A 20,762-nucleotide genomic window follows, 5' to 3' on the forward strand; every position below is an offset into this window, starting at 1 on the left:
GACAAAGACGCATTTTACATTTACAATTACATTTATTCATTTAGCTGACGCTTTTACCCAAAGCGACTTACAATTGCTATATATGTCAGAGGTCGCACGCCTCTGGGGTTAAGTGTCTTGTCTTGAATGGTCAAAGGTCGAAGCAGCAGAGGAACGACATCTCTAAACTTTTTGTCCCTAATCACTATCCAAAAACACTGGATCCTACATTTCCAGCAATGCAATGTGTTTGCATCTTTCCTTACTGGAGAGAGAACTCAACACCAAACAACACCAAAGATATGTGGCAGCAGGCGGTCAGAAACATCACAGGCTAGATCACAGCAGTGTGAAAAGAGTCTTGCTTAGAGTGAATATCGGTAAATCAGCTGGGATTGTACTAGAAACATGTGCTAATCAGGTAGTTGATGTTATTACTAGTATTTTCAACATCTCACTGTCACAGGAGAGTGTTCCCACCTGCTTCACCTAAAAACTCTGCAGTGTCTGAATGACTACCGCCCTGTGGCACTCACCCCCATTCTGATGAAGTGCTTTGAGAAACTGGTTCTGCAGTACATAAAGAACAACATCCCAGGGTATCTGCTCCCGTACCACCAGACTACAGAACAGCTTATTTCCCCAGGCTGACTCCAGACTCCTAAATTCATTCTCAGCACCGCACAAAGTAAAATAATTTTTTTTTTTCTGACTTTATTTATCCAGCCATCTACTGTAAATCATCAAAAAACAACTTGTTAATCGAAACGCGCCATTTTAAAACGCACTGGATTAGCTGCAATGTCACAAAGCTGAAGAAAAGTGACATTTTGGAGATACATGTTCAAAAACATTTAGTACACCAGTGTAGATATCTACTCCCCTTTACTAAGAACATCACGGGTCTTTGCTCGTAATTTATTTAACTGGGATTCTGCGATATCTGCTCGTTCTTCAGCTTCCTCCAGTTCATGTTGCACCTTCCGAGATTTAGCCAAATGTTTGCTGGTTTGCTCCTCCTGAGTGTCACAGAAAACAATATATATATTATATATATATATATATATATATATTTTTTTTAGGTACAGATTGAGCAAACATTTCACACAGCATTCATGTATTTTTACTCACCGCCTCCTCACACTGCCGCTTATATGCTTTCACTTTCAGTTGCAGTTTGTTGACCAAATCCTGGAGTCTTGCCACGTTCTTCTTCTCCTCCTCACCCTAAAACATTTGAGGGATTCCTCTCACATCTCATTTTTGCAAGCTTTCAAATTTCATGTTATATAAAGGGAAATACCTTTTACCTGATAAGTGAGCTCATTAATTTTTCTCTCATATTTCCGCACACCTTTCATGGCCTCACTGCTGCATTTCTGTTCTGTGTCCAATTCATTTTCCAACTCACGGACCTTAAAAAAGACAGAAAGTTTAAATCACTTTCCACACTGTTTTCTCCACAGAATGGTTTTGTTTGATTCATACCCTGGTTTCCAGTTTCTGGAGCTCTTTCTTCCCTCCTTTCAGAGCCATCTGCTCGGCTTCATCCAGACGCTGCTGCAGGTCTTTCACTGTGACCTCCAGGTTCTTCTTCATCTTCTCCAAGTGAGCGCTGGTGTCCTGCTCTTTCTTCAGCTCCTCAGCCATCATGGCAGCCTGTATGCAAATGAAATTATATCTCCATGGCCAAAATTGATATATGACTCTTTGTTTTTTAATTGGTTAGAAGGGAGACTCACATCCATGATGGCTTTTTTGGCCTTCTCATCAGTACTCTTCGCCTCCTGGACAGTGTCCTCCATCTCTGACTGCAGCTGAACTAAGTCAGACTCCATCTTCTTTTTAGTGTTCAGAAGGCTGGTGTTCTGTTCAACACATAACATTTAAATATGTAATATTAATTAAAAGTGTTAGTGGTTTGGATCCACAATCAAATATTGATAGTTTTCACATATTTAGAGACTTTTACAGTTGTTTTTTGAGAAAACAATCCCACCACAAGGTCCATTTAGTAAGACTGTCTGATGAGATTGTTCTCTCAAATGCTGTTTAAAGTCAATAATGAACTTTGTAATGCACAAAGAAAAAGTCTGTATTTTAGTAAAGTGGTGTTTTTGCACATGCATATCATGGTGTGCAAACCATGCGATAAGTCCTTCACCCAGTTTTGAGAAACCCAAATAGGCGAGGTTGTTTAGTAAGATGTAAAAGAATATTTCATTCATTCATTATTTGGGGAAAAATGAAAAAGAAAGTGCCCATGTCCCAAGCCAAAACAGAGGTCTGAGCCGATCAGGTCATTTTTTGATGGACATGTATTGGATTTATTGGCTTTGTAAACCAAGAACACCGTCAGCATGTGAACCAATAAGCCACAAAATAAATAACAATTGGCAGGTTTTCCTACAGCACTACAGCTAAGATACGGCTAAAAGGACAACATACTGTATAACCCCAGAGGGTTAAAGATCTCCCTTTTAACAATTGTATTTGAGGCCCCTTAATTATTGATATAATGATAAAATAGTACTTTTGCTTATTATAGTTATTTATGTGTGTTCCTTGTTTTATCAACTTAATAGTATTTGTAATTTCTCTGTATTGCACTTTGGTCAATATTTGTTTTTAAATACGCTCTATATACACATTGGACTTGACTTTTTGAGTGTTAACTAGTGATGTCAATTAACCTTTACTTCTCTTGTGAGACCTTTTCCTTTCCGGTCCTGCCATAACCTGCCCAGTCTTGTCCTCTCACATCTTGTCGTCCTGTACCATTTTGTTTTGTCTATGTTTGGTTTGGTGTGTTTTGTCCTTTTATACCATTTCCTTTGACGCTCTTTCCTGTCCTGTCTTGTCCTGTACCGTCTTATATATCATCTCCTAACCTGGGAGCGCAGCAGCTGAATCCTCTCACTGATTTCAATCAGCTCCTGCTCGGCCAGCTTGCGACTTCTCTCAGATTGCCCAAGCGCCGCCATCATCTCTTCATTCTCCACCGTGATCAAACTGATTCGTCGCTCTGTGATAGCTAATTGTTCCTTTAAGTCCTCCTGACTCTGGAGCGCAACTCCCAGATGCACCTGGGAGTCCTGGGACAGAAAAAAAAGGCGTGGAGCTTTAAACCGACCCAGTATATCGTTCTAAACATTTCTATGATCACTGAATCAACAAACCTTCAACTGAGTCTGCAGGTTCCTCAGTTGTTTGGTTGCCTCGGCTGCCTGGCGGTTGGCGTGACCCAGCTGGATCTCCATCTCGTTCAGATCTCCCTCCATCTTTTTCTTCGTCCGCATAGCGTCGTTTCTGCTGTGCGTCTCTGCGTCCAGCGCGTTCTGCAGAGTGTCGGCAGCTCTCTGGTGATTCCTTTTGAGCTGATCGATTTCTTCATCTTTATCCGCCACCTTTCTGTCCACTTCTGACTTGATCTGGTTCAGCTCCAGTTGAAGGTGCAGGATTTTGGTCTCCTCGTGTTCCAGGGAAGACTGCAGTGAGAGAGGAAAAAACACTTGAGGTTGGGATTATTTAAATGAAAATGACACTATGATGCCATTCAAGGACGTAATACATACCTCAGCTTCCTCAAGAGCTACCTGGGTGTCTCTCTTCTCCTGTTCAGCTTGCTTGGCAGCTTTCTCCAGCTCATGGATAGTTTTAGCAGATTGTCCGACTTGTTCGGTGATATCTGTGATCTCCTCTGAAATTGTAAAGAAAAACATGATCTTCGTAGGTCAAAAACAAACACTTCAACTTTTCACCACCTGTCAAAACACTTACGCTGAAGATTTTTATTCTCTCTTTTTATGTTCTCCAGGTGATCCAGAGCCTCTTCGTATGAATTTTTCAGCTTGAAGATTTCTGTACTTAGCACTCTCGACTCTCTCTGGGAAACTTCCAGATCTGACTGACTCTCCTCATTTTTCTGTTTCCATTCAGCCAGAACCTAATAGAGGAGGAAACAGCATGTGTAATTAAAGTGGCCTCAACAAGATGCAAATGAGGACATGTTTCAGAAGAGAAAAAAATAGATTAGGAAAAAACAACGACATACTTTGTCAAAGTTTCTCTGTTTCTTGTCCAAGGAGGCGTTAGCTGCATTTGACCTTTCCAGCTCAACCATAAGATCCTCAACCTCAGCCTGCAGCCTATGCTTGGTTTTCTCCAGAGATGCACATTTGACATTTGCTGTCTCTGTCATTTCCTCAGACTCCTGCAGCCGCTGGGTCAGCTTCTTCCTTTCAACCAAACATAAATTGTGTTAAAGTGTAAGCAACCCATCAGCCCTGACTTAAAAAATATGATTTACAGGTCTTACTTTGCCTCCTCGAGCTCTTCATTGCGCTGGATGGCGTCTGTCTCATATTTGGTTCTCCACTGAGCCATGTCACTGTTGGCCTTGGACAGACAGCGCTGCAGCTCAGCTTTGGCCTCCTGCTCCTCCTCGTACTGCTCTCTTAGCAGCTCGCAGTCATGACGAGATGACTGCAAACTGTGAACCAAGGCGTTTTTTGCCTGAAAAAGCAAGAACATATACAACAGTAGTTTGAGCACTTGAGCATGCTGGAGACGCAATGTACAATCCTGCAAGTGGTTAGATGCTCTTCCCCTGATTATTAGTTGTTGATAATTAGTGTAGCATTGTGCCAATAAAAGTTATTAGGGATGTAAAAACAGCACCATTTGCAAATGTTTTATGAGAAAGAAAATTTATTTAATCTGTAAGATATATGAAGACACTGAAAAATAATGCTTGTTTTCTCCGACCAACAGTCCAAAACCCAAAGATGTAAGTTTAGAATCACATTAGAGATAAGCTGCAAATCCTCACATTTTAAGCTGCTGGGAGACGGGAATGATTGTTTTTTTAAACTTGAATATAGACTTTAAACGTTTAATAACTTCTCAAAATAGTTGCCAATAAATTTTCACAAGAAATATCCAATCAGTATCCTTTAACATCACAGATGACAGACAGCATGTTTGGTACAAGTTCCTAACTTAACCTTAAAGGATTTCAAGCTGCTACTCTGGTGCAGGTTTAAATCATTGCTGTGACTCAGACAGATTGTAGATCAGACTTAATTGTGTGTTTCAGACCTTAATTTCCTCATCCAAATGTCTCTTCAAGTCTTCGATTTGTTGAGTTGCCACAGATTTCACTCTGGTCATCTGGGATATGATGGTCTCTTTCTCATCCAGCAGACGTGTAAGCTCACCTATTCATGGTAAAGAGGACAAAAACTAAATGATCCATGCATCTTAATTGCCACTTTGCATGTGCTGCATTTTCTTTACAAACATACCATTTTCTGTTTGTAGACGAGCGCTGAGTGTGGCATAATCACTCACAGACCTCTGGGCTTCATCTGCTTTGGTCTTGTGTTCATTCATTTGGTCTTCAAGGCCCCGGCACAGTTTCTCCAGATTAGCCTGAAATATTGAGCAGCGGTTATCACAAGCAAGGTAAACAGACTCTGGAAAGAAAACATCACTTTACCTGCATGCGTCTCTCACCTTGCTTTTCAGAACACTCTCCATATTGCTTGCCATGTCATCGACTTCCATCTTCAGCTCATTTTTTTCTTTCTCCAGTTTCTGCTTGACTCTTTGTATGTTTTCCATCTGATCACTGAGCTCGGCAACACTGTCGGCCTGCTTTTTACGTAAAGTTGCAGCAATGGATTCGTGCTGCAGGGTGGACTCTTCCAGATCACGACGCAGCCTCTGAAACTCGGCCTCGCGCTTCTTGTTGAGATCAGCCTGAGCAGCGGTGGCTCCTCCGGCCTCCTCCAGCCTCTCGCTGATTTCCTCCAGCTCCCTGGACAGATCGGACCTCTGCTTCTCCACTTTGGCTCGAGCCGAGCGCTCAGCCTCGATTTCCTCCTCTAGCTCTTCAATGCGAGCCTACAGTAAAGTTGTATTAACTTGTAAAAATGTGGGTTCTAAGGGTATTGAAGAAAATGTACCAAAATGGTTATAAATCATACCTGAAGCTCTTTAATCATCTTTTGTAGTTGTGTCCCAAGGGCTTGCTCGTCTTCAATTTTGCACTGCAGGTGGCTGATTTCAAAGTCCTTTCTGAACAGAATTTTTTTCTTATCAGCACACTTCATTGCAAGTGGCAAATTTTCTACAATTAAGTTGATAAGGCAGCAGGTTTTGACGTTTAAAGAAATATTGCAACATTTTTTGAAATATGCTTATTTGTCTGTTTTTTTAGCTGAGAGTTCTGCTGCGTTCCATTTACCTCAGAAGTCGGTGGTCGGAGCTGGGAATGACGTCACACCCGAGCTGATGCCGTTCCAGTTAACAAGTCGGAAAACCGGTTAGCTATTGATTCGCCAGTTGATAAAAACCCCTGCATTGTGCAGTTTTTACTCACAGTAAACACTGTAGCAACGCGTCCACAGACAGCAGCTGAACAGCACTTCGTGCACGAACATTTCTATGAATCACAAGTACACAGAAGTGCTAATAAGCAGTATAACTCAGCTTTCATTAACTGCTGATACCACGACAGCCATCTTGGATCACAAAGTCAAGGCAGTGCAGTTCTCCCGATTTCCCAAATTGGTAATCCGTCTTAAGGGGGCGTTCCCTTTGAAATTTTGAACTTGGAAATTCCGACTTCCCATGTCAACTGGAACGCACCACTAGATGAGAAGATTGATACCACTCTCCTTTGTCCATTCAAAATGTAGATAGTGTCAGCAGCCAGTTAGCATAGCATAGCATAGAGACTTTAAAAGGGGGGGAACAGCTAGTCCAAAGGTAACAAAATCCACCTAGCAACACCTACAAAGCTCACTAATTAACACATTGACTCTGGTTTGTTTGAACCTCTTGAAAACTGAATATTTGCCATTTAAGGGGGGTTATGTGACAGACTGTCTTCTTGTCTGACCGTGAGGTTAACGGGAGGGCACCAGATAGACGAGGAAGGTCCTTGCCAAGAAATAGTCCAGCATATAATCCACCTAAAATGGCAAATTGTTGTTTCTACACTAAAGGGTCAGGCTAACCATTTTTCTGGTCTTTGTGCTAAGCTAAGCTAACTGGCTGCTGGCTGTGGCTTTATACTTACTGTACAGACATGAGAGTGTAATCAATCATCTCATTCAACTCTCAGCCAGAAAGGTAAAAAGTGTATTTTCAAAATGTAAATTTTATTACATTTCAGTAATATGAGTATAACTGTCAGATCCTTCAATCTTAAGGGGTAATTAATTATTAAACCTAAGCATTTCCACGTTGTATCCAACAACTCACTTTTTCAGTCTCTCTTCCATTTGCTGTCTTTCATTCTCCAGGTCCATGATGGTTTCCTGGGAAAATTTCAGGTCCCCCTCCAGTTTTTTTCTGGATCTCTCCATGTCTGCATGCACCTTCTTTTCCTGCTCCAGTGAGCCCTCGAGCTGCGAGAGACGTTCATGTCAAGGAAACCAATCCAGGGAAATTATGCAACTTCTGATCAGATTACCTCGATGATCCTATTAAACACACGACATTATATACTTACATCATCAACCTGTTGCTCCAACTTGATTTTGATCTTCATTAGAGAGTTTACTTTATCCTCCTCAGCCTGGAGGTCATCTAACGTCTGCTGGTGCACCTCCTGCAAAGATTTGATGTCCTTTGAAGACTTCAGCAGGTTTTCCTCAAGAGTGCTAAGCTCCTCCACCAAATTCTTAACCTAGGGAGAGAAGCATTTTTAAGTTAGTGTGTTAATATACTGTTTAAGGTTTTACATGATGAAAACCATCGACGGCACCTTATTTTCTGTGGCATATTTCTCCTTCTCCACTTTGGCGATGGTGAGTTCCAGGTCGTCGATGTCTCTTTTGAGCTCCGAACATTCGTCCTCCAGCTTCCTCTTCTTAGCGGTGACTTCGGAGTTGATCTCCTCCTCTTCCTCCATCCTCTCGGAGAACTCTTTGACTTTGGCCTCCAGGTGGATTTTGCTCTTTATCAAGCCTTCACACCTCTCCTCAGCATCGCACAGGTTCTCCCTCTCCTTAAGAGCAGGGACACAGTGGTGCATTAACAGTGCACTAAAAGTGAACAGTTCATCTAGATGATGGATCTGTGTTTAGGACACTTGCAGAGGTATTTGAAGTGACTTTGGATCCCTGCCCTATTATGGCTCTTTTTGGTGTACCCTCTGATGCCTACTCTTTGAATAAGCTCCAGCATTGGCATTCTGTACGCCGCTTGCTCGTGGTCTAATTCTACTGGAATGTAAAGACGCAATTCCTCCATCTCATCTGCAGTGGATCAGGAATATCTTATATTATCAGAGGTTAGAAAAAATTAAGCACACACTGCGAGGTTCATATGGCATATTCTGCAGGATTTGCCATCCCTTTCTGAGATTCGTAGAGGAGGAGCTAGAATTAGGGATTCACCAAAATGAAAATTCTTGGCCGAAACTGAAACCGAATATAATGAAAAGATTTGCTGAATACCGAACACCGAACAAGTACATTCACTTTTTTACCATTGCATAAATAAAAAAGTCAAAATGTGCTTTTTACTCTAGGATTTGGAGAGACTATGGTGTGGGGGTCCGAGGCTAAAGAGGGTCCACTAAAGTAAATGACGTGTCCATTTACTTTTAATGGATACATGTAATATGTTTTATACTTTCTGTGAATATAATCCAATTAATCTTATTTATATCCTTATCCTTATTTAATCCTGTATAGACGCCTTATTTTAAAAACTGTTCGTTGTCACATGTGTATCCTCGCTCTAAATTCAGAAAGTCTGACCCAATATGATAAATAATGAAGAATGTGGTTCTCGTATCGAGTAACATGAAGACTTCACAGCCTCTCTTCAGGTAGGACTCTCATACTGCAACACTTGTCTTTGTAAAGAGAGAATCTAACAGGATAAAGTCGCTAACCTGCCTGTCAGCTCGCTCTGGTCCGTCACAGTGGATTTACCATAAAGGCTTGAATACGTGTGCACTCCAAATTTAGGTGCGGCTAGCTTATCGCCTTCTCACAAACGACTGACAGAAACACTCAAAGTGGGTCAGACCGTTTGTTGCCTTTTCTAAGAAGTCAGCCACAGATGGAGTGGATGTGCCAGGAGACAATTCAGCATAACAGTGTCTGCAAATGGCCATTTTTGCGTCTTTTTCGACACTTTAAAAGGCTTCCACACTGCTGACATGTCAACGTAATTGTTTGGTAAAATTTATTTGACCTTTTGACTTATTAGGCCGAACACCGAAAGTAATATTTTTGCTATTTCCGGCCGATGTGATTATAGGATCATGGTATTGCTTAAATATCTCACTCTGATAGACCCTGAGAATTAGGATAGTCTCTCTTGAATTTAATGTTCTTATTAATTAATTTTAATAATTTTTCTCAATTTTATACTGTAAACTCCAATGTAATATAGCTATTATTTCAGTTACTGACTTTGATAAATTTGTTACCAGTACAGTGAAAAATGCTGTTAACTTTTATTATTTGAGTTTACTGCGTTTAGTCCTTCCTTGATGTATTTTTAATTTACATTATTTATCTATTGTATCTATTTATTTGTTTATTTTGAGGGGGCATGTGTGTTCTGTATGTGTATTTTGTATGTGGAGCACTTTAAAAAAGCAACAAACAAAGTTTAAAAAAAGAGTATACTTCCCTTCAGAGATCAATGACACCTCCTTTAATCCCACATTATATTGATTATGTAGCTGCTGAACTTCAGTATTTTCTCTCCTAATCTCTTTATCTGACAGAATTAAATCAATAAAAACAGACCCCTTTGTTCTATTCATGGTTGAATGTTTACATACTGCTTGGATTTGAAGGTAAAGGTCATTTTTCTCCTGGACGAGCGTGACCATTTTCTCCTCCAGCTCCTTCCTCCTGGCCTCTGACTTTGCAAACTCCTCTTTGAGTCGTGAGAATTCCTCTTTCATGGTCTGCATCTCCTTCTCGGCCTCCGCACTTCGTAACAGAGGTTTTATCTTGAAGTAGAGCCTCATCCAAGGCCAGTTCTTCACATTCATGAATGAACGGATGTTGTATTGGATGATGAAGATGGACTCTCTACAGTGTGAAAAAGGAAAAAAACAATATTCAATAAACAATGTTGTCATGAAAAACTGATGACCTTTCTAAGGCTTTCCATACATAATTTAAAACAGAAGACAAAACAAAACAAAGAAGTACTTGTGGAGAAAGAACAGAAACTATTTCAAGATGCATCACCTTAAGATATTTAACTACATAACCAAAATTTCTGAAAAATGGGGGGCAAATACACAAAGAATGGATTGCAGCACCGTGAATTGTGCATCACTTGCCACCACTATCTGCCCCGTCTAAAGGTCTGATTCATAATGCGCTAATGATACCACAGTGCAAACACACCCATCAAGTTTTACAGCTGAGTGCAGTTTGTCCTTGTTTAGCGTCTGTTCATTTGCAATTTTCTGTAGCGGTCCCAGTAATATTTCTTTTTATAGTCTGCTGAAGTAGCAGTTAAAAAACATTTGACTCAAAACGCAGCAGCAAGAAAAAAACTTTCTACTCATATCTTACAATGTTTGAGTTAAAAGTTAATAACTTTCGTAAATATCAAATAACTCCGCTCTGCTCTTTAATTTGTTTCTATCTGCCGTCTCTCGTTTTTCTATGGCTCATTCTGTAAGGACATATTAATTAAACTAAAGTTGCAAGTATATGAAAGATGTTGATTTGTCAGACCTTTTCTTTGCCATCTCCTTGAACCTCAGCCTGGTGACATAACCTCTGGACACAGCCTGTATGCGAGTTATCAGCACAGCCAGACGTTCATCCCTCATCTCCTCTAGAAGACCCAGCAGGCCAGCTTTGAAAAAAACCTGTGTGTTATGAAGATACAACATGTCAATGGAAATGAATATAGTATCAGTTGGGTTGCTTGGGGTCCATGATGGGAATCTAAAACGGTCCATTAAAGGTCAGACTGATTCCATTATTTAGGGTGGTTTAGCAGCTGATATATGGGGGCAGCCTCTGGAATCCATTAAGCCTTTAAATGAATGAATGAATTTAATTAAATGGCATGTCATATTACAGAACAATTCAATTTATTATGTCACAGTGTATGGTTTTACTTTTTTACTGTAAGTAGCTGGACTCGGAGAGAAACCATATCAGAGGCTTCTGTCTGATATTTGAGAAACTGTATTAAGTTCAAATACAGAAACACACATTGTCAGAATTTTCAGATGAAATACCTTTGTGTATCCAAATCTATACTGAGCATGGTCCACATCAATGGAGGAGAGTAGTTTCTCTGACGCCTTCTTGCTGTCAATAAACTGCCCCTCAGGGATCGCACTGGCATTCAGAATCCGGTACCTTTCACAGAGACAGTTCAACCTCAAACAGGTTAGTTTCAGTGTTTTGTCGTGTGTGTGTGTGTGTGTGTCTGTGTGTAATCCCCCCAGACAACATAAACAAAGTGCGGTGCATCACCTCTGCCTGAAATCTCCATAGAGGATCCTGCTTGGGAATCCCTTTCTGCAAATCCTGATACCTTCCAGCACGCCGTTACAGCGTAACTGGTGAAGGACCAGATGGTGGTCCATGGACCCTACATGTGTTAAAGGCATAATCCAATATTTTAGGTAAACAAACACAGTCTTTAGAAGAGTTAGAGGAGGAAATTGATACTACTCTCATGGTTGTAATTAGCTGGAGCCAGCAGCTGGTTAGCTTAGCATGAAGACTGGAAACAGGGGAAAACCGCTAACATGGCTCTATAACAAAGGTAACAAAATCTTTCTACATGAATGTCTCACTAATTAACATGCTATATCTCATTTCTTTAATCAAAAATAAAATGTAAAGACTCTGTTGATTTCTTTTTACCTGGTGTTTTGGTTTCATTGGGGATAATGCATCTTACAAAGTGTGGATGTGTGGATCTGAGGTTGGCCATCAGTTTATTCAGATTTTCCTGCATGAGATAAACAGGTCTCTTAACAATCAGTCTTGATCTTAACTTAAAGAAAAGGTTACATGTCAGGTAGTGAGACCGATGCACGGACATTAACCAAGGTTAGGAGTCTACCAGGGACACTGAGTTTCTGAATCTTACCCTGAAAAGTGCAGAAACTGTCTGGAAAGAGGAGCCCTTTTTCTTGAAACTTCTCTTACTTCCATCAGCAGCAGCTACAGAAACACAAGAGAAGCAACATAACCGATGTCGTAAACTATATGGCCAGCAACATCTTACTGTAATATGTCTGTGAACTGACCGGCAGAAGTGGCATATGTGGCAAAGAGCTGAGAGAGCAGCTTAAGGGAAGCTTTTTGGTAAAGTTGCACCACAGTGTCATTTAGAGGGTCTTTATTTTTTTCCAGCCAGCCGCTGATATTGTAGTCTACAGTTCCGGCATAATGCATCAGCGAGAAGTGGGCTTCTGCTTTTCCTTTGCAGTGCTTGGGCTTCTGAAAGATGCTGGTCTTCCCCAGGTGTTGGTCGAACAGCTTGTTCTTGAAGGAGCCATCTGTCGCCTTTGGAAACATGCACTCCTCTTCGAGAATTGAAAAAATACCCATCGGCTGCAGGACAGAAAGCTGATTAGTCTTGGAACGCGTGCATCTCCTGTTGATATAAATATTTGTGTTCATCAAAAGGTGACGTACCTTTTCAATGAGCTCAATGCAGGCTGCCAAGTCCATGCCGAAGTCAATGAACTCCCACGCAATTCCTTCCTTTTTGTATTCCTCTTGCTCCAACACAAACATGTGGTGGTTAAAAAACTGTTGCAGCTTCTCATTTGTAAAGTTGATGCACAGCTGCTCCAGGCTGTTCATCTTAATTAAACCACATAGAATAAATAAATATAAAGATAAGTGAAAAGAACGTGTTTTATTTATTGTTGTGTTAATCCCGTTTACCTCGAAGATCTCAAACCCTGCAATATCCAGGACGCCAATAAAATGCTGTCTTGGGAGTTTGGTGTCGAGCTGCTGGTTGATCCTCGTGACCATCCACATGAACAGCTTCTCATACACGGCCTTAGACAGGGCACCCATGGCGTTGTTCACCTATAATCAAACATAATCTTTTTATTAGGGCTGGGCAAGTTAACGTGTTATTATCGCATTAACGCATTAATTATTTAAAGAGGTCATATTATGATCATTTTCAGGTTCAAAATCTTATTTAGGGGTTGTACCAGAACAGGTTTACATGGTTTAATTTTCAAAAAACACCATATTGTTGTCATACTGCACATTGCTACAGCTCCTTTTTTCACCCTGTGTGTTGAACGCTTCGTTTTAGTTATGGAGTGATGCATCTTGCCTCCACATGATCTTTGTTGGGAGCTGCACATGTGCAGTTCCTAGTTAAGGACTACTAGCCAATCAGAAGCAGAGTAGGGCGGGCTTGAATTTCTGAATGGGCGAGTAGAGGCTTTAAATCGAGCATGACACCTCACTCTAATAGTGACACTTGCTACTGAACATAGACTGTTTACGCTGCTCCCTGATAACATTTAAATTTACATTTACTCATTTGGCTGACGCTTTTATCCAAAGCAACTTATATTTGAGAAACAACATATAAGCATCAACAAAGCATCAAATACAGCACGAGATCTACAACTGATAAAAGAAAAATGTTTCTGCTGATACCTGTTCAGAAAAAAAAAACAAGAATACAGATTTATATATGTTAACCTGTTGCTCAGAAGGTGCCTGTTATGATGTTACGATCATGGCTCTGGACTCTGGAAGTTAGATAAAAGGTAATGCCTGAGTGTCCAGACAAATAGCTTTGGTTAAATACTTGAATCAATTACATTAATGTTTAAGTTGAGATTAACAAGAAATATTTTATTGCTACTGTGTAAAGGGAATACTGCTGATAAAAAGTACCTTATGCGTTTATTGTGTTTGCAAACCACATGTTATTGCACTTTTGTGTATATAGCAGTACATTTAAATAAAAAATGCGCAATACACTACTTTAGAATTCAGTATTCAATTTTGCGCATAACTATGCGATTAATCACATTGTTATTAAAATTTATAATTGTTGCCCAGCCCTACTTTTTAATTATTTTTTATTCACACTGAACATGATTAAAACATGCTTTCAGATGTAAAAACATGTCAGCTGTACCTGCTGCGGAGTCTGGCCTTTGGTGACATACTCATTGCCAACCTTCACTCGGGGATAACACAGCGCTTTCAGCAAGTCAGCTGAGTTTAGACCCATGAGGTAGGCAACTTTGTCCGCCACTGTGGGAGATAAATCAGACTTAGTCATGTGAAGCACATACTATGCTTAAAAATGTGAAGTAGGAAAATTATGATAGCGTTAAGAGTGAAACTGTAATGTTGCCACAGTGAAGTTTAAATGTGGAGTAACAGCTCAGACGTCTCACCCTCACTGCCATCGGGCTCCGCCTGCTCCTCCCGCTGCTTCTGCTTGAACTTCATGTTCCCGTTGTGCATTACAGCTCCAGTCAGCTTGTAGATGCCCACCTTTTCCTCCGTGTTAAACCCCAGGATGTCAATGGCACTCTGAGGAACAGACACAGATGTTAAAGCGTTGTGATTAGTATTGTTAGTCTTAGTTTACCATTCATCCATCCATCGTCAACCCCTTATCCTGCGTACAGGGTCGTGGGGGGCTGGAGCCAATCCCAGCTGACATCAGGCGAAAGGCGGGGTACACCCTGGACAGGTGGGTCTTAGTTTACCGATAATATAATATTATCAACTTTAAGTGAAAGTTTTCACTTTACAGCGTATAATTTGCTCTGCTGAGAAGGTGAGTAACTTTAATCTGCCATACCTCCAGGACCTTTACAGTTTCCAGGAGCCTGAGGCGAGCAGGCAGGATTATGGCTGACACCTCCTACCCTAGACAAAGCTTTTTGAAACACTACATTTGGCATCCTCTTTGTTTCAAACACTGTCCGGCTCTTTATTTTATATATATTTTAAATACTTGTTTTTTTGTTTATGATTGTTGACTTTTCCAGTACCTGCCTACTATGTTCATTGTTGTGCACCAAAACACCAAGGCAGATTCCTTTTATCTGGTTCTGATTGTGATCCTTATGATACAGTTAGATGATCTTCTGTTATGGTTTAACATGATTTTTCTGTCCAAATGAATGATGGCAATCAATCAGAACGAATAAAATACGTTATTTGAGTTTAGACCCATGATGTAGACACATGGACACGTAAAGCACATACTGAGCTTAAAAAGTGTACAGAAGTGAAGCTGTGATGTTGCCACACTGAAGCTTTGTCCATTTTTTAAGAGTTGAAAAAGCTCACTACATTAAACTATTTAAGAAAATTATTTTCTTTGCATATATTTCCAATATGATAAAATATATCCACATGGTGCACTCACATCTGTGGCCATCAGCTCCTCGGGATCATTGATGCTCAGCACAGTGATTTCACCCTGGCTGATGAAAGGGTAGTCATATGGATTGGTGGTTATCAGCAGCATCTCTGGAATGAAACACAGAAAGTAGTGATCTCTTTATGCAGGTTCAGCAGCTGCAGTAGCAGTGCGGCAAAAGTCACATTCACAACTAGTTTAAAGCGTATTTACCTATTAAATCCGGCTTCCTGTTTGACATGATCTGATAAAAGATGTGATAGCTCCTCTCTGCCGGCAGCTGAAAGGTCACTCTGGATTTTTCCAAAAGGTCTAATCATAAAAACACGGAAATAAAATATTATTACAAGAGCAGTGGGAAATCAATAACGGTGATTTGAGCAAACTTACAAGTTTCAATATCAGCTGATGCCAACTTCCCCTTTGTTCCAAAGTGAATGCGGATGAATTTGCCCTGGAAAAGTTAAATTATTATGAGTTACAATATATTACTGAACTGTCATCATTTGCATTTTTATCTCAAGATCAGCAGTTAATTATCTTGTCAACAAAATTTTTTTTTATTATCAAGAGAAAACATGGATAGCAAATGAATTATAATAATATGTGCAAAATTGTCTGCTCTCATCTTCCTTACTGATCAGATTTGAACTTACAAATCGAGACGAGTTGTCGTTTCTCACAGTCTTGGCGTTGCCAAAAGCTTCCAGCAGAGGGTTGGCCTGGATGATTTGATCCTCCAGAGTCCCCTGTAAACTCAAATTATGAATAATAACTTCAAAAGAGCTGTTGCAACACATGGTTACATAGCTAATCAATATATTATTAGAACGGAAGATAGGTGGACTGAACCTGCATTTTGCCGGCAGCTTGCTCTTTCTTGCTGGAGTCTCCGAATGATGCAATTGTTGCAAAATACTGGATGACTCTCTTTGTGTTGACAGTCTTCCCCGCACCAGATTCTCCACTAACAAAAGTACAGTGTGAGGTGAGTGATAAGAAATAATGTATATTTAGTACCTGTTGCAGCACATGATGTCGCACTTACGTGATCAGGATAGACTGGTTCTCTCGATCTGTTACAGAGAAAGAAACTGGGTGAACATTGGTTTATTTCAGCTGTAATTTTTACAATTTCAGTTCAATTCAAAATGCTTTATTGGAATAAAAAATATATGTATAAAGTACATATATAGGCTAATAAACAATACAATTACATTTTTTTTAAAGTAAGAGAAAAAACAAATAAAAACAAAATAAATCTTTAGCATGTAAAATGTTTTGTTTGTTTCAATGTGTACTATATGTGACATTTCTGCAGCAAACGTTCATTAACCACCCTGATAGTTGTGCCTGATGAATATTTTAATTCAGTTTTAGTATGTATCCTCTTCAATCTTTTTTTTACAGTTCTGTGACAGACACAGATCCTGATATTTTTTCCTTTTTGTGTCAGACCATTTGACTAATTGATTACTTTCAAGATGTAAAGAGAATTTTTAACAAATAAAACAAAAAATGTTTCGAAATAAATTGCCTACCCCAGACACTCTGATAGTTGCTGTAAAACCCCAGAAAACCTGGTTTCAAATCTTGAATATTACTCCATTATATAATGTTTTCATCACTAAATAAGCAATAAACAATCAATGTTAAAGTTCAGAGAGAAACATAAGTAGAAGTAGCATAAGTTATTATTTTTTAAGAGATCCTGATTGTTGCATGGAAGTACATGACACCATCTTTTTAAAAATGAGCCGCTCTGACTTCAAATCAGCGAGAGGACAAAGAAAGACAGAGAAAGACACGAATACAGAAATCAAAACTCCTGTTGTGTTAAAACCTTTTTTTATTTTTATTATTTTTTTTTTTTCTCATGTATGTTCTGGGGTATGAATGTGAGCATAAATGTATAAGCATGTAGAGTTTCTGTAGATTTTGGTCTGTAAATTATATTTCTTATTAAATAAAGATAAAAAAAAAAAAAAAAAAAAAAAAATCAAAACTCCTTGAAGCATTCATGGAAGACCTCATCATCACTCACAGCAAGTGTAAAATGTCTTTTCAGGTTCTTTAAGTTTTTTTTCTGAGGGTATTCTGTCATTACCTTGATGCTTTTAATCATCATTCATATAAGAGCACATATCATGTATTATCAGTGGTGGAAAGTAACTAAGTACATTTACTTAAGTACTGTATTTAAGTACAGTATTGAGGTACTTGTACTTGAGTATTTCCATTATATGTTATTTGTTTTAGATTCCCAGTCATCCAGGTCATAGTTATCCAAAGAAGGTTAAAGTCAAGGGCAACTGGACTTGGTTGAAGACAGTCAGTCAGAACTGAAAAAGTCCTTTGGATGAGGGACAAAACGTCTTCTTTTATCTTCAACCAAATCCAGCTGCCCTTGACTTTAACCTTCTTTGTATATACAAAGGCAAATGTTTTTTTTACTGCATTGTACTATATTTATTTGATAACTTAAGCTGAGAGTTACTTTGCAAATTCAGATTAACAATATAAGATATGATCAACAAAGGCTTTATGGAAATAATAAACACCCATCCAATAATATAATATGTATTAATTTCAAAATGTAACACTGTATATCATGGTGAGACTGGACCTGTGAGCACGAACTGGTAGGCGTTGTCAGAGATGGAGAAGATGTGCGGGGGGGCCTCTTGCCGTTTCTTTCCACGGTACCCGGCCACCACCTCCGGGTTGTAGACTGGAAGCCACTTATAGGGGTTCACAGTCACACAGAAGAGCCCAGAGTAGGTCTGTGAATACATGAGAGAGAAAAAAACACCACAATAAAGAAATTATGAAGCAAGTTTAAGACACCACAATAATGAAATTATGAAGCAAGTTTAAGGACCCTGGGTGTCATGGTAATGAAAATATGTATGTGGTTTCTACACATTTTGAACTAGAAAGATAATTTATTTTCTTTGTGTGTTCATCTTTTGTAGTTACATAGATCATCCAGGCGGCGTAGCGCTCCTTGAGGTTGAAGAGCACGGCCGGTTCATGGAGATGCGTCAGCAGGGCCATGTCCTCGATCTTGTCAAATTTGGGAGGGTTCATGGGGCGAACGTCATCCAGGTGCACAGTGACAACCTGAAGTTTGAATTCAAAGGTCCAGTGACTTGAATGACAGATAAAAACAGACAGATTTCTAAACCACAAAATACCCCCACCTTTCCATTCTCAGTCTCCACAGTGACATTAGCACCGTCTTGGCTTTTGATTTTTCCCTTCACATACTCCTGCTTCGGGTCAGGCACAAAGACGGCTGTTTTGGCATCAAACACCATGTTTTGGGCTGCGATTCTCTCCCGCTCTGATTTGCGGAGGTACGGGGCAGCCACCCCGAATACTTCCATCTCGACATCACTCATTTTTATCTAGCTGCGTGAGCGGGGACAAACACATGTGCACACAAATAGTTAAAAAGTAAAGAGATGTTGTCAGAATTTAAAAATTGGATGAGACTTACCAGAGTCACAGTTTCATCAAATGTTTGAGTGCCTTTGAATAAGATTCCCCGCTCTTGTTTCAAAAGAACACCGCAGACATCACTCACCCTAACAAGACTTTAGCAGCTTTTATAAGCTATGGTCAGGCCTGTTTCATGACACCTTCTTCTCCTATATTTGGAGATCTGGCTACACTAACTTGGAAAAGTCAAGTATGTCCATTTTGTATTCTGAACTGTCTATGTTTAGCCGTATTGTGTCACTTTTAAATAGTTTCAAATGTAATCCTTCAGACTGCCCATTAAAAAGCAATGAATGCTAAGGACGGCAGCTTAGAGGGCTTACGGTCCCGACACGGCGGGCCTAATTTTCTGGGATCAGGGAAGATTAGGTCTGTTTGGGCATCGCTGACATTCTGGCATTGGCTGTCTAGAGAGCAGAGCCGATCACACACGACTGGTTGGGTTTTGTGTTGGGAGCAGCCGGTGTCGGCGGTCAACATTTAGCACACAGAGGCCTGTCTCTATCGACCAACATTTTTTTGACCATGGTTCTAATCATTAAATATGTTTTGATACATATTTAGTATTATATTCATCAATGTTTGTAAAGTCTGCTTGGAATCTTTTTTGTGTTTGGTTGCTGCTTTGTGTTTTATTGTGTGCCTTTTGTGTTTTTATTATGATTGTAATGTACTTAGTACTTAATATATTTTAGATGATATAGACTCGTCTGCATCTTGTCGCATCTTTTGTGTCCTTTGTTTTGGTTTGGTTATTTGGCTTTGGATTAAAATGAGCCATTTGGTTAAATCCTGCATGTGGCTCTATTGCAAAATCTGTTGGTCGGTTGGTTCACAACTTTGGTCTGGACATAAATATCTCTTTTGAATGAACTTTAATGAAATTTTGTAGTTAATCATGGTCCCTAGATGAATCCTAAAAGTTTGTACAGACATTCATGGTTACAAGACAATATGTCCTACTGACTTTGGTGATCTCCTGACTTTTCCTCTAGCGCCACTAACTGGTGGTTTTGAGTGAAATGTCACAACAACTATAGGACGGATTGCCGTACTTTGATTTGTAACCTGCAAAGCAAATGACATTGCCATCATCCTCAGCTTTGTGTTTAGTGCTAATGAGCAAACAGCATGCTAACATAATGAAATAAGATGGCGAACATGGTAATCATTATATCTGCTAAATCAGACATAAGCATTTCGCTCAAAGCACCGTTTTGCTTTGCTAGCAGCAGTTGCTAGCACGGCTGTATCTTCTGCATCAAATATAACCCATATAACCCAAGTACCCTACGTTGTAGCCTACCCAAAAATTTAACTACATAAAAACTGGGACTGGTTCGCTTGGTAGCATCACATTTCTTAATAAAAATTTCTGGCTTGTCTTCATGTGCCATTTTCATATTCAATTGAAATTCAGTGAAAGTTGATCATTCCAGAAGAATGGTCATAAATTCCCATGAACACACTCCTAAACCTTGTAAACAGCCTTGTAAACAGTCTTCCCAGAAGAGGTGAATCTGTTATAGCTGCAAAGGGTGGGCCAACTCCATATTATGGGATGTCATTGTAAATGCTCTGTATTTGTATAGCGCCTTTCTAGTCTTTTTGACCACTAAAAGCGCTTTTTACACTACTGCATTCACCATTCACACACATTCATTCACTGAGCCTAAGTGCTCAAACAGAAACTAACACATTCATACACTGGTGGAACAGCCACCAGAGGCAATTCAGTATCTTGCCCAAGGACACTTCGACAAAGGCTGGAGGAGCCACAGTGGCCCCTATAACCGTCATGTCCATGTAAAGGCCGGCAATCTGAAAATTTTTGGCAATGTAGATCACAGCAGGACACTATTCAAAGCACTGCATGTATCTCT

At 39.8% G+C, this 20,762-nt stretch overlaps 1 protein-coding gene across 5 annotated transcripts; it reads right to left on the minus strand.

Moving 5' to 3' along the window:
• Nucleotides 1–75: 75 nt before the first annotated feature.
• Nucleotides 76–18,779, minus strand: LOC123961295 (myosin-1B-like). Of its 5 annotated transcripts, none has more exons than XM_046036598.1 (38): nucleotides 18,579–18,779; nucleotides 18,355–18,498; nucleotides 18,002–18,158; nucleotides 16,424–16,451; nucleotides 16,246–16,342; nucleotides 16,032–16,124; nucleotides 15,766–15,829; nucleotides 15,589–15,687; nucleotides 15,382–15,485; nucleotides 14,396–14,534; nucleotides 14,131–14,249; nucleotides 12,900–13,049; nucleotides 12,645–12,815; nucleotides 12,254–12,560; nucleotides 12,094–12,167; nucleotides 11,865–11,952; nucleotides 11,469–11,586; nucleotides 11,228–11,351; nucleotides 10,713–10,849; nucleotides 9,797–10,052; nucleotides 7,757–7,999; nucleotides 7,502–7,678; nucleotides 7,252–7,397; nucleotides 5,970–6,060; nucleotides 5,497–5,886; nucleotides 5,286–5,412; nucleotides 5,080–5,198; nucleotides 4,298–4,494; nucleotides 4,034–4,217; nucleotides 3,760–3,925; nucleotides 3,555–3,679; nucleotides 3,159–3,467; nucleotides 2,871–3,074; nucleotides 1,722–1,847; nucleotides 1,468–1,638; nucleotides 1,290–1,394; nucleotides 1,111–1,206; nucleotides 76–998 (listed from the first exon to the last, which is right to left on the minus strand). In XM_046036598.1, the coding sequence occupies exons 1-38, from the start codon at nucleotides 18,777–18,779 to the stop codon at nucleotides 855–857; spliced, it is 5,790 nt and encodes a 1,929-aa protein (XP_045892554.1). In that variant the 3' UTR covers nucleotides 76–854. The 5 variants fall into 5 exon arrangements, with proteins under 5 accessions (XP_045892554.1, XP_045892527.1, XP_045892546.1 ...); XM_046036571.1 differs by having other exon boundaries at nucleotides 16,228–16,342; XM_046036590.1 differs by having other exon boundaries at nucleotides 12,094–12,151; nucleotides 12,250–12,560; nucleotides 16,228–16,342.
• Nucleotides 18,780–20,762: the final 1,983 nt, after the last annotated feature.

This window comes from Micropterus dolomieu, linkage group LG02 (assembly GCF_021292245.1).
Source record: "Micropterus dolomieu isolate WLL.071019.BEF.003 ecotype Adirondacks linkage group LG02, ASM2129224v1, whole genome shotgun sequence".
Lineage (NCBI taxonomy): Eukaryota > Metazoa > Chordata > Actinopteri > Centrarchiformes > Centrarchidae > Micropterus > Micropterus dolomieu.

Bases quoted from the DNA above. Each gene is read 5' to 3' on its own strand.
- LOC123961295 (XM_046036563.1), bottom strand. From the start codon at position 18,779: ATGAGTGATGTCGAGATGGAAGTATTCGGGGTGGCTGCCCCGTACCTC. The intron at 15,486-15,588 runs GTAAATACGCTT...GTTTCATTCCAG, and splicing joins CAGGAAGCCGGATTTAATAG to AGATGCTGCTGATAACCACC. The intron at 3,926-4,033 runs GTATGTCGTTGT...CTCCTCTATTAG, and splicing joins AACAGAGAAACTTTGACAAA to GTTCTGGCTGAATGGAAACA.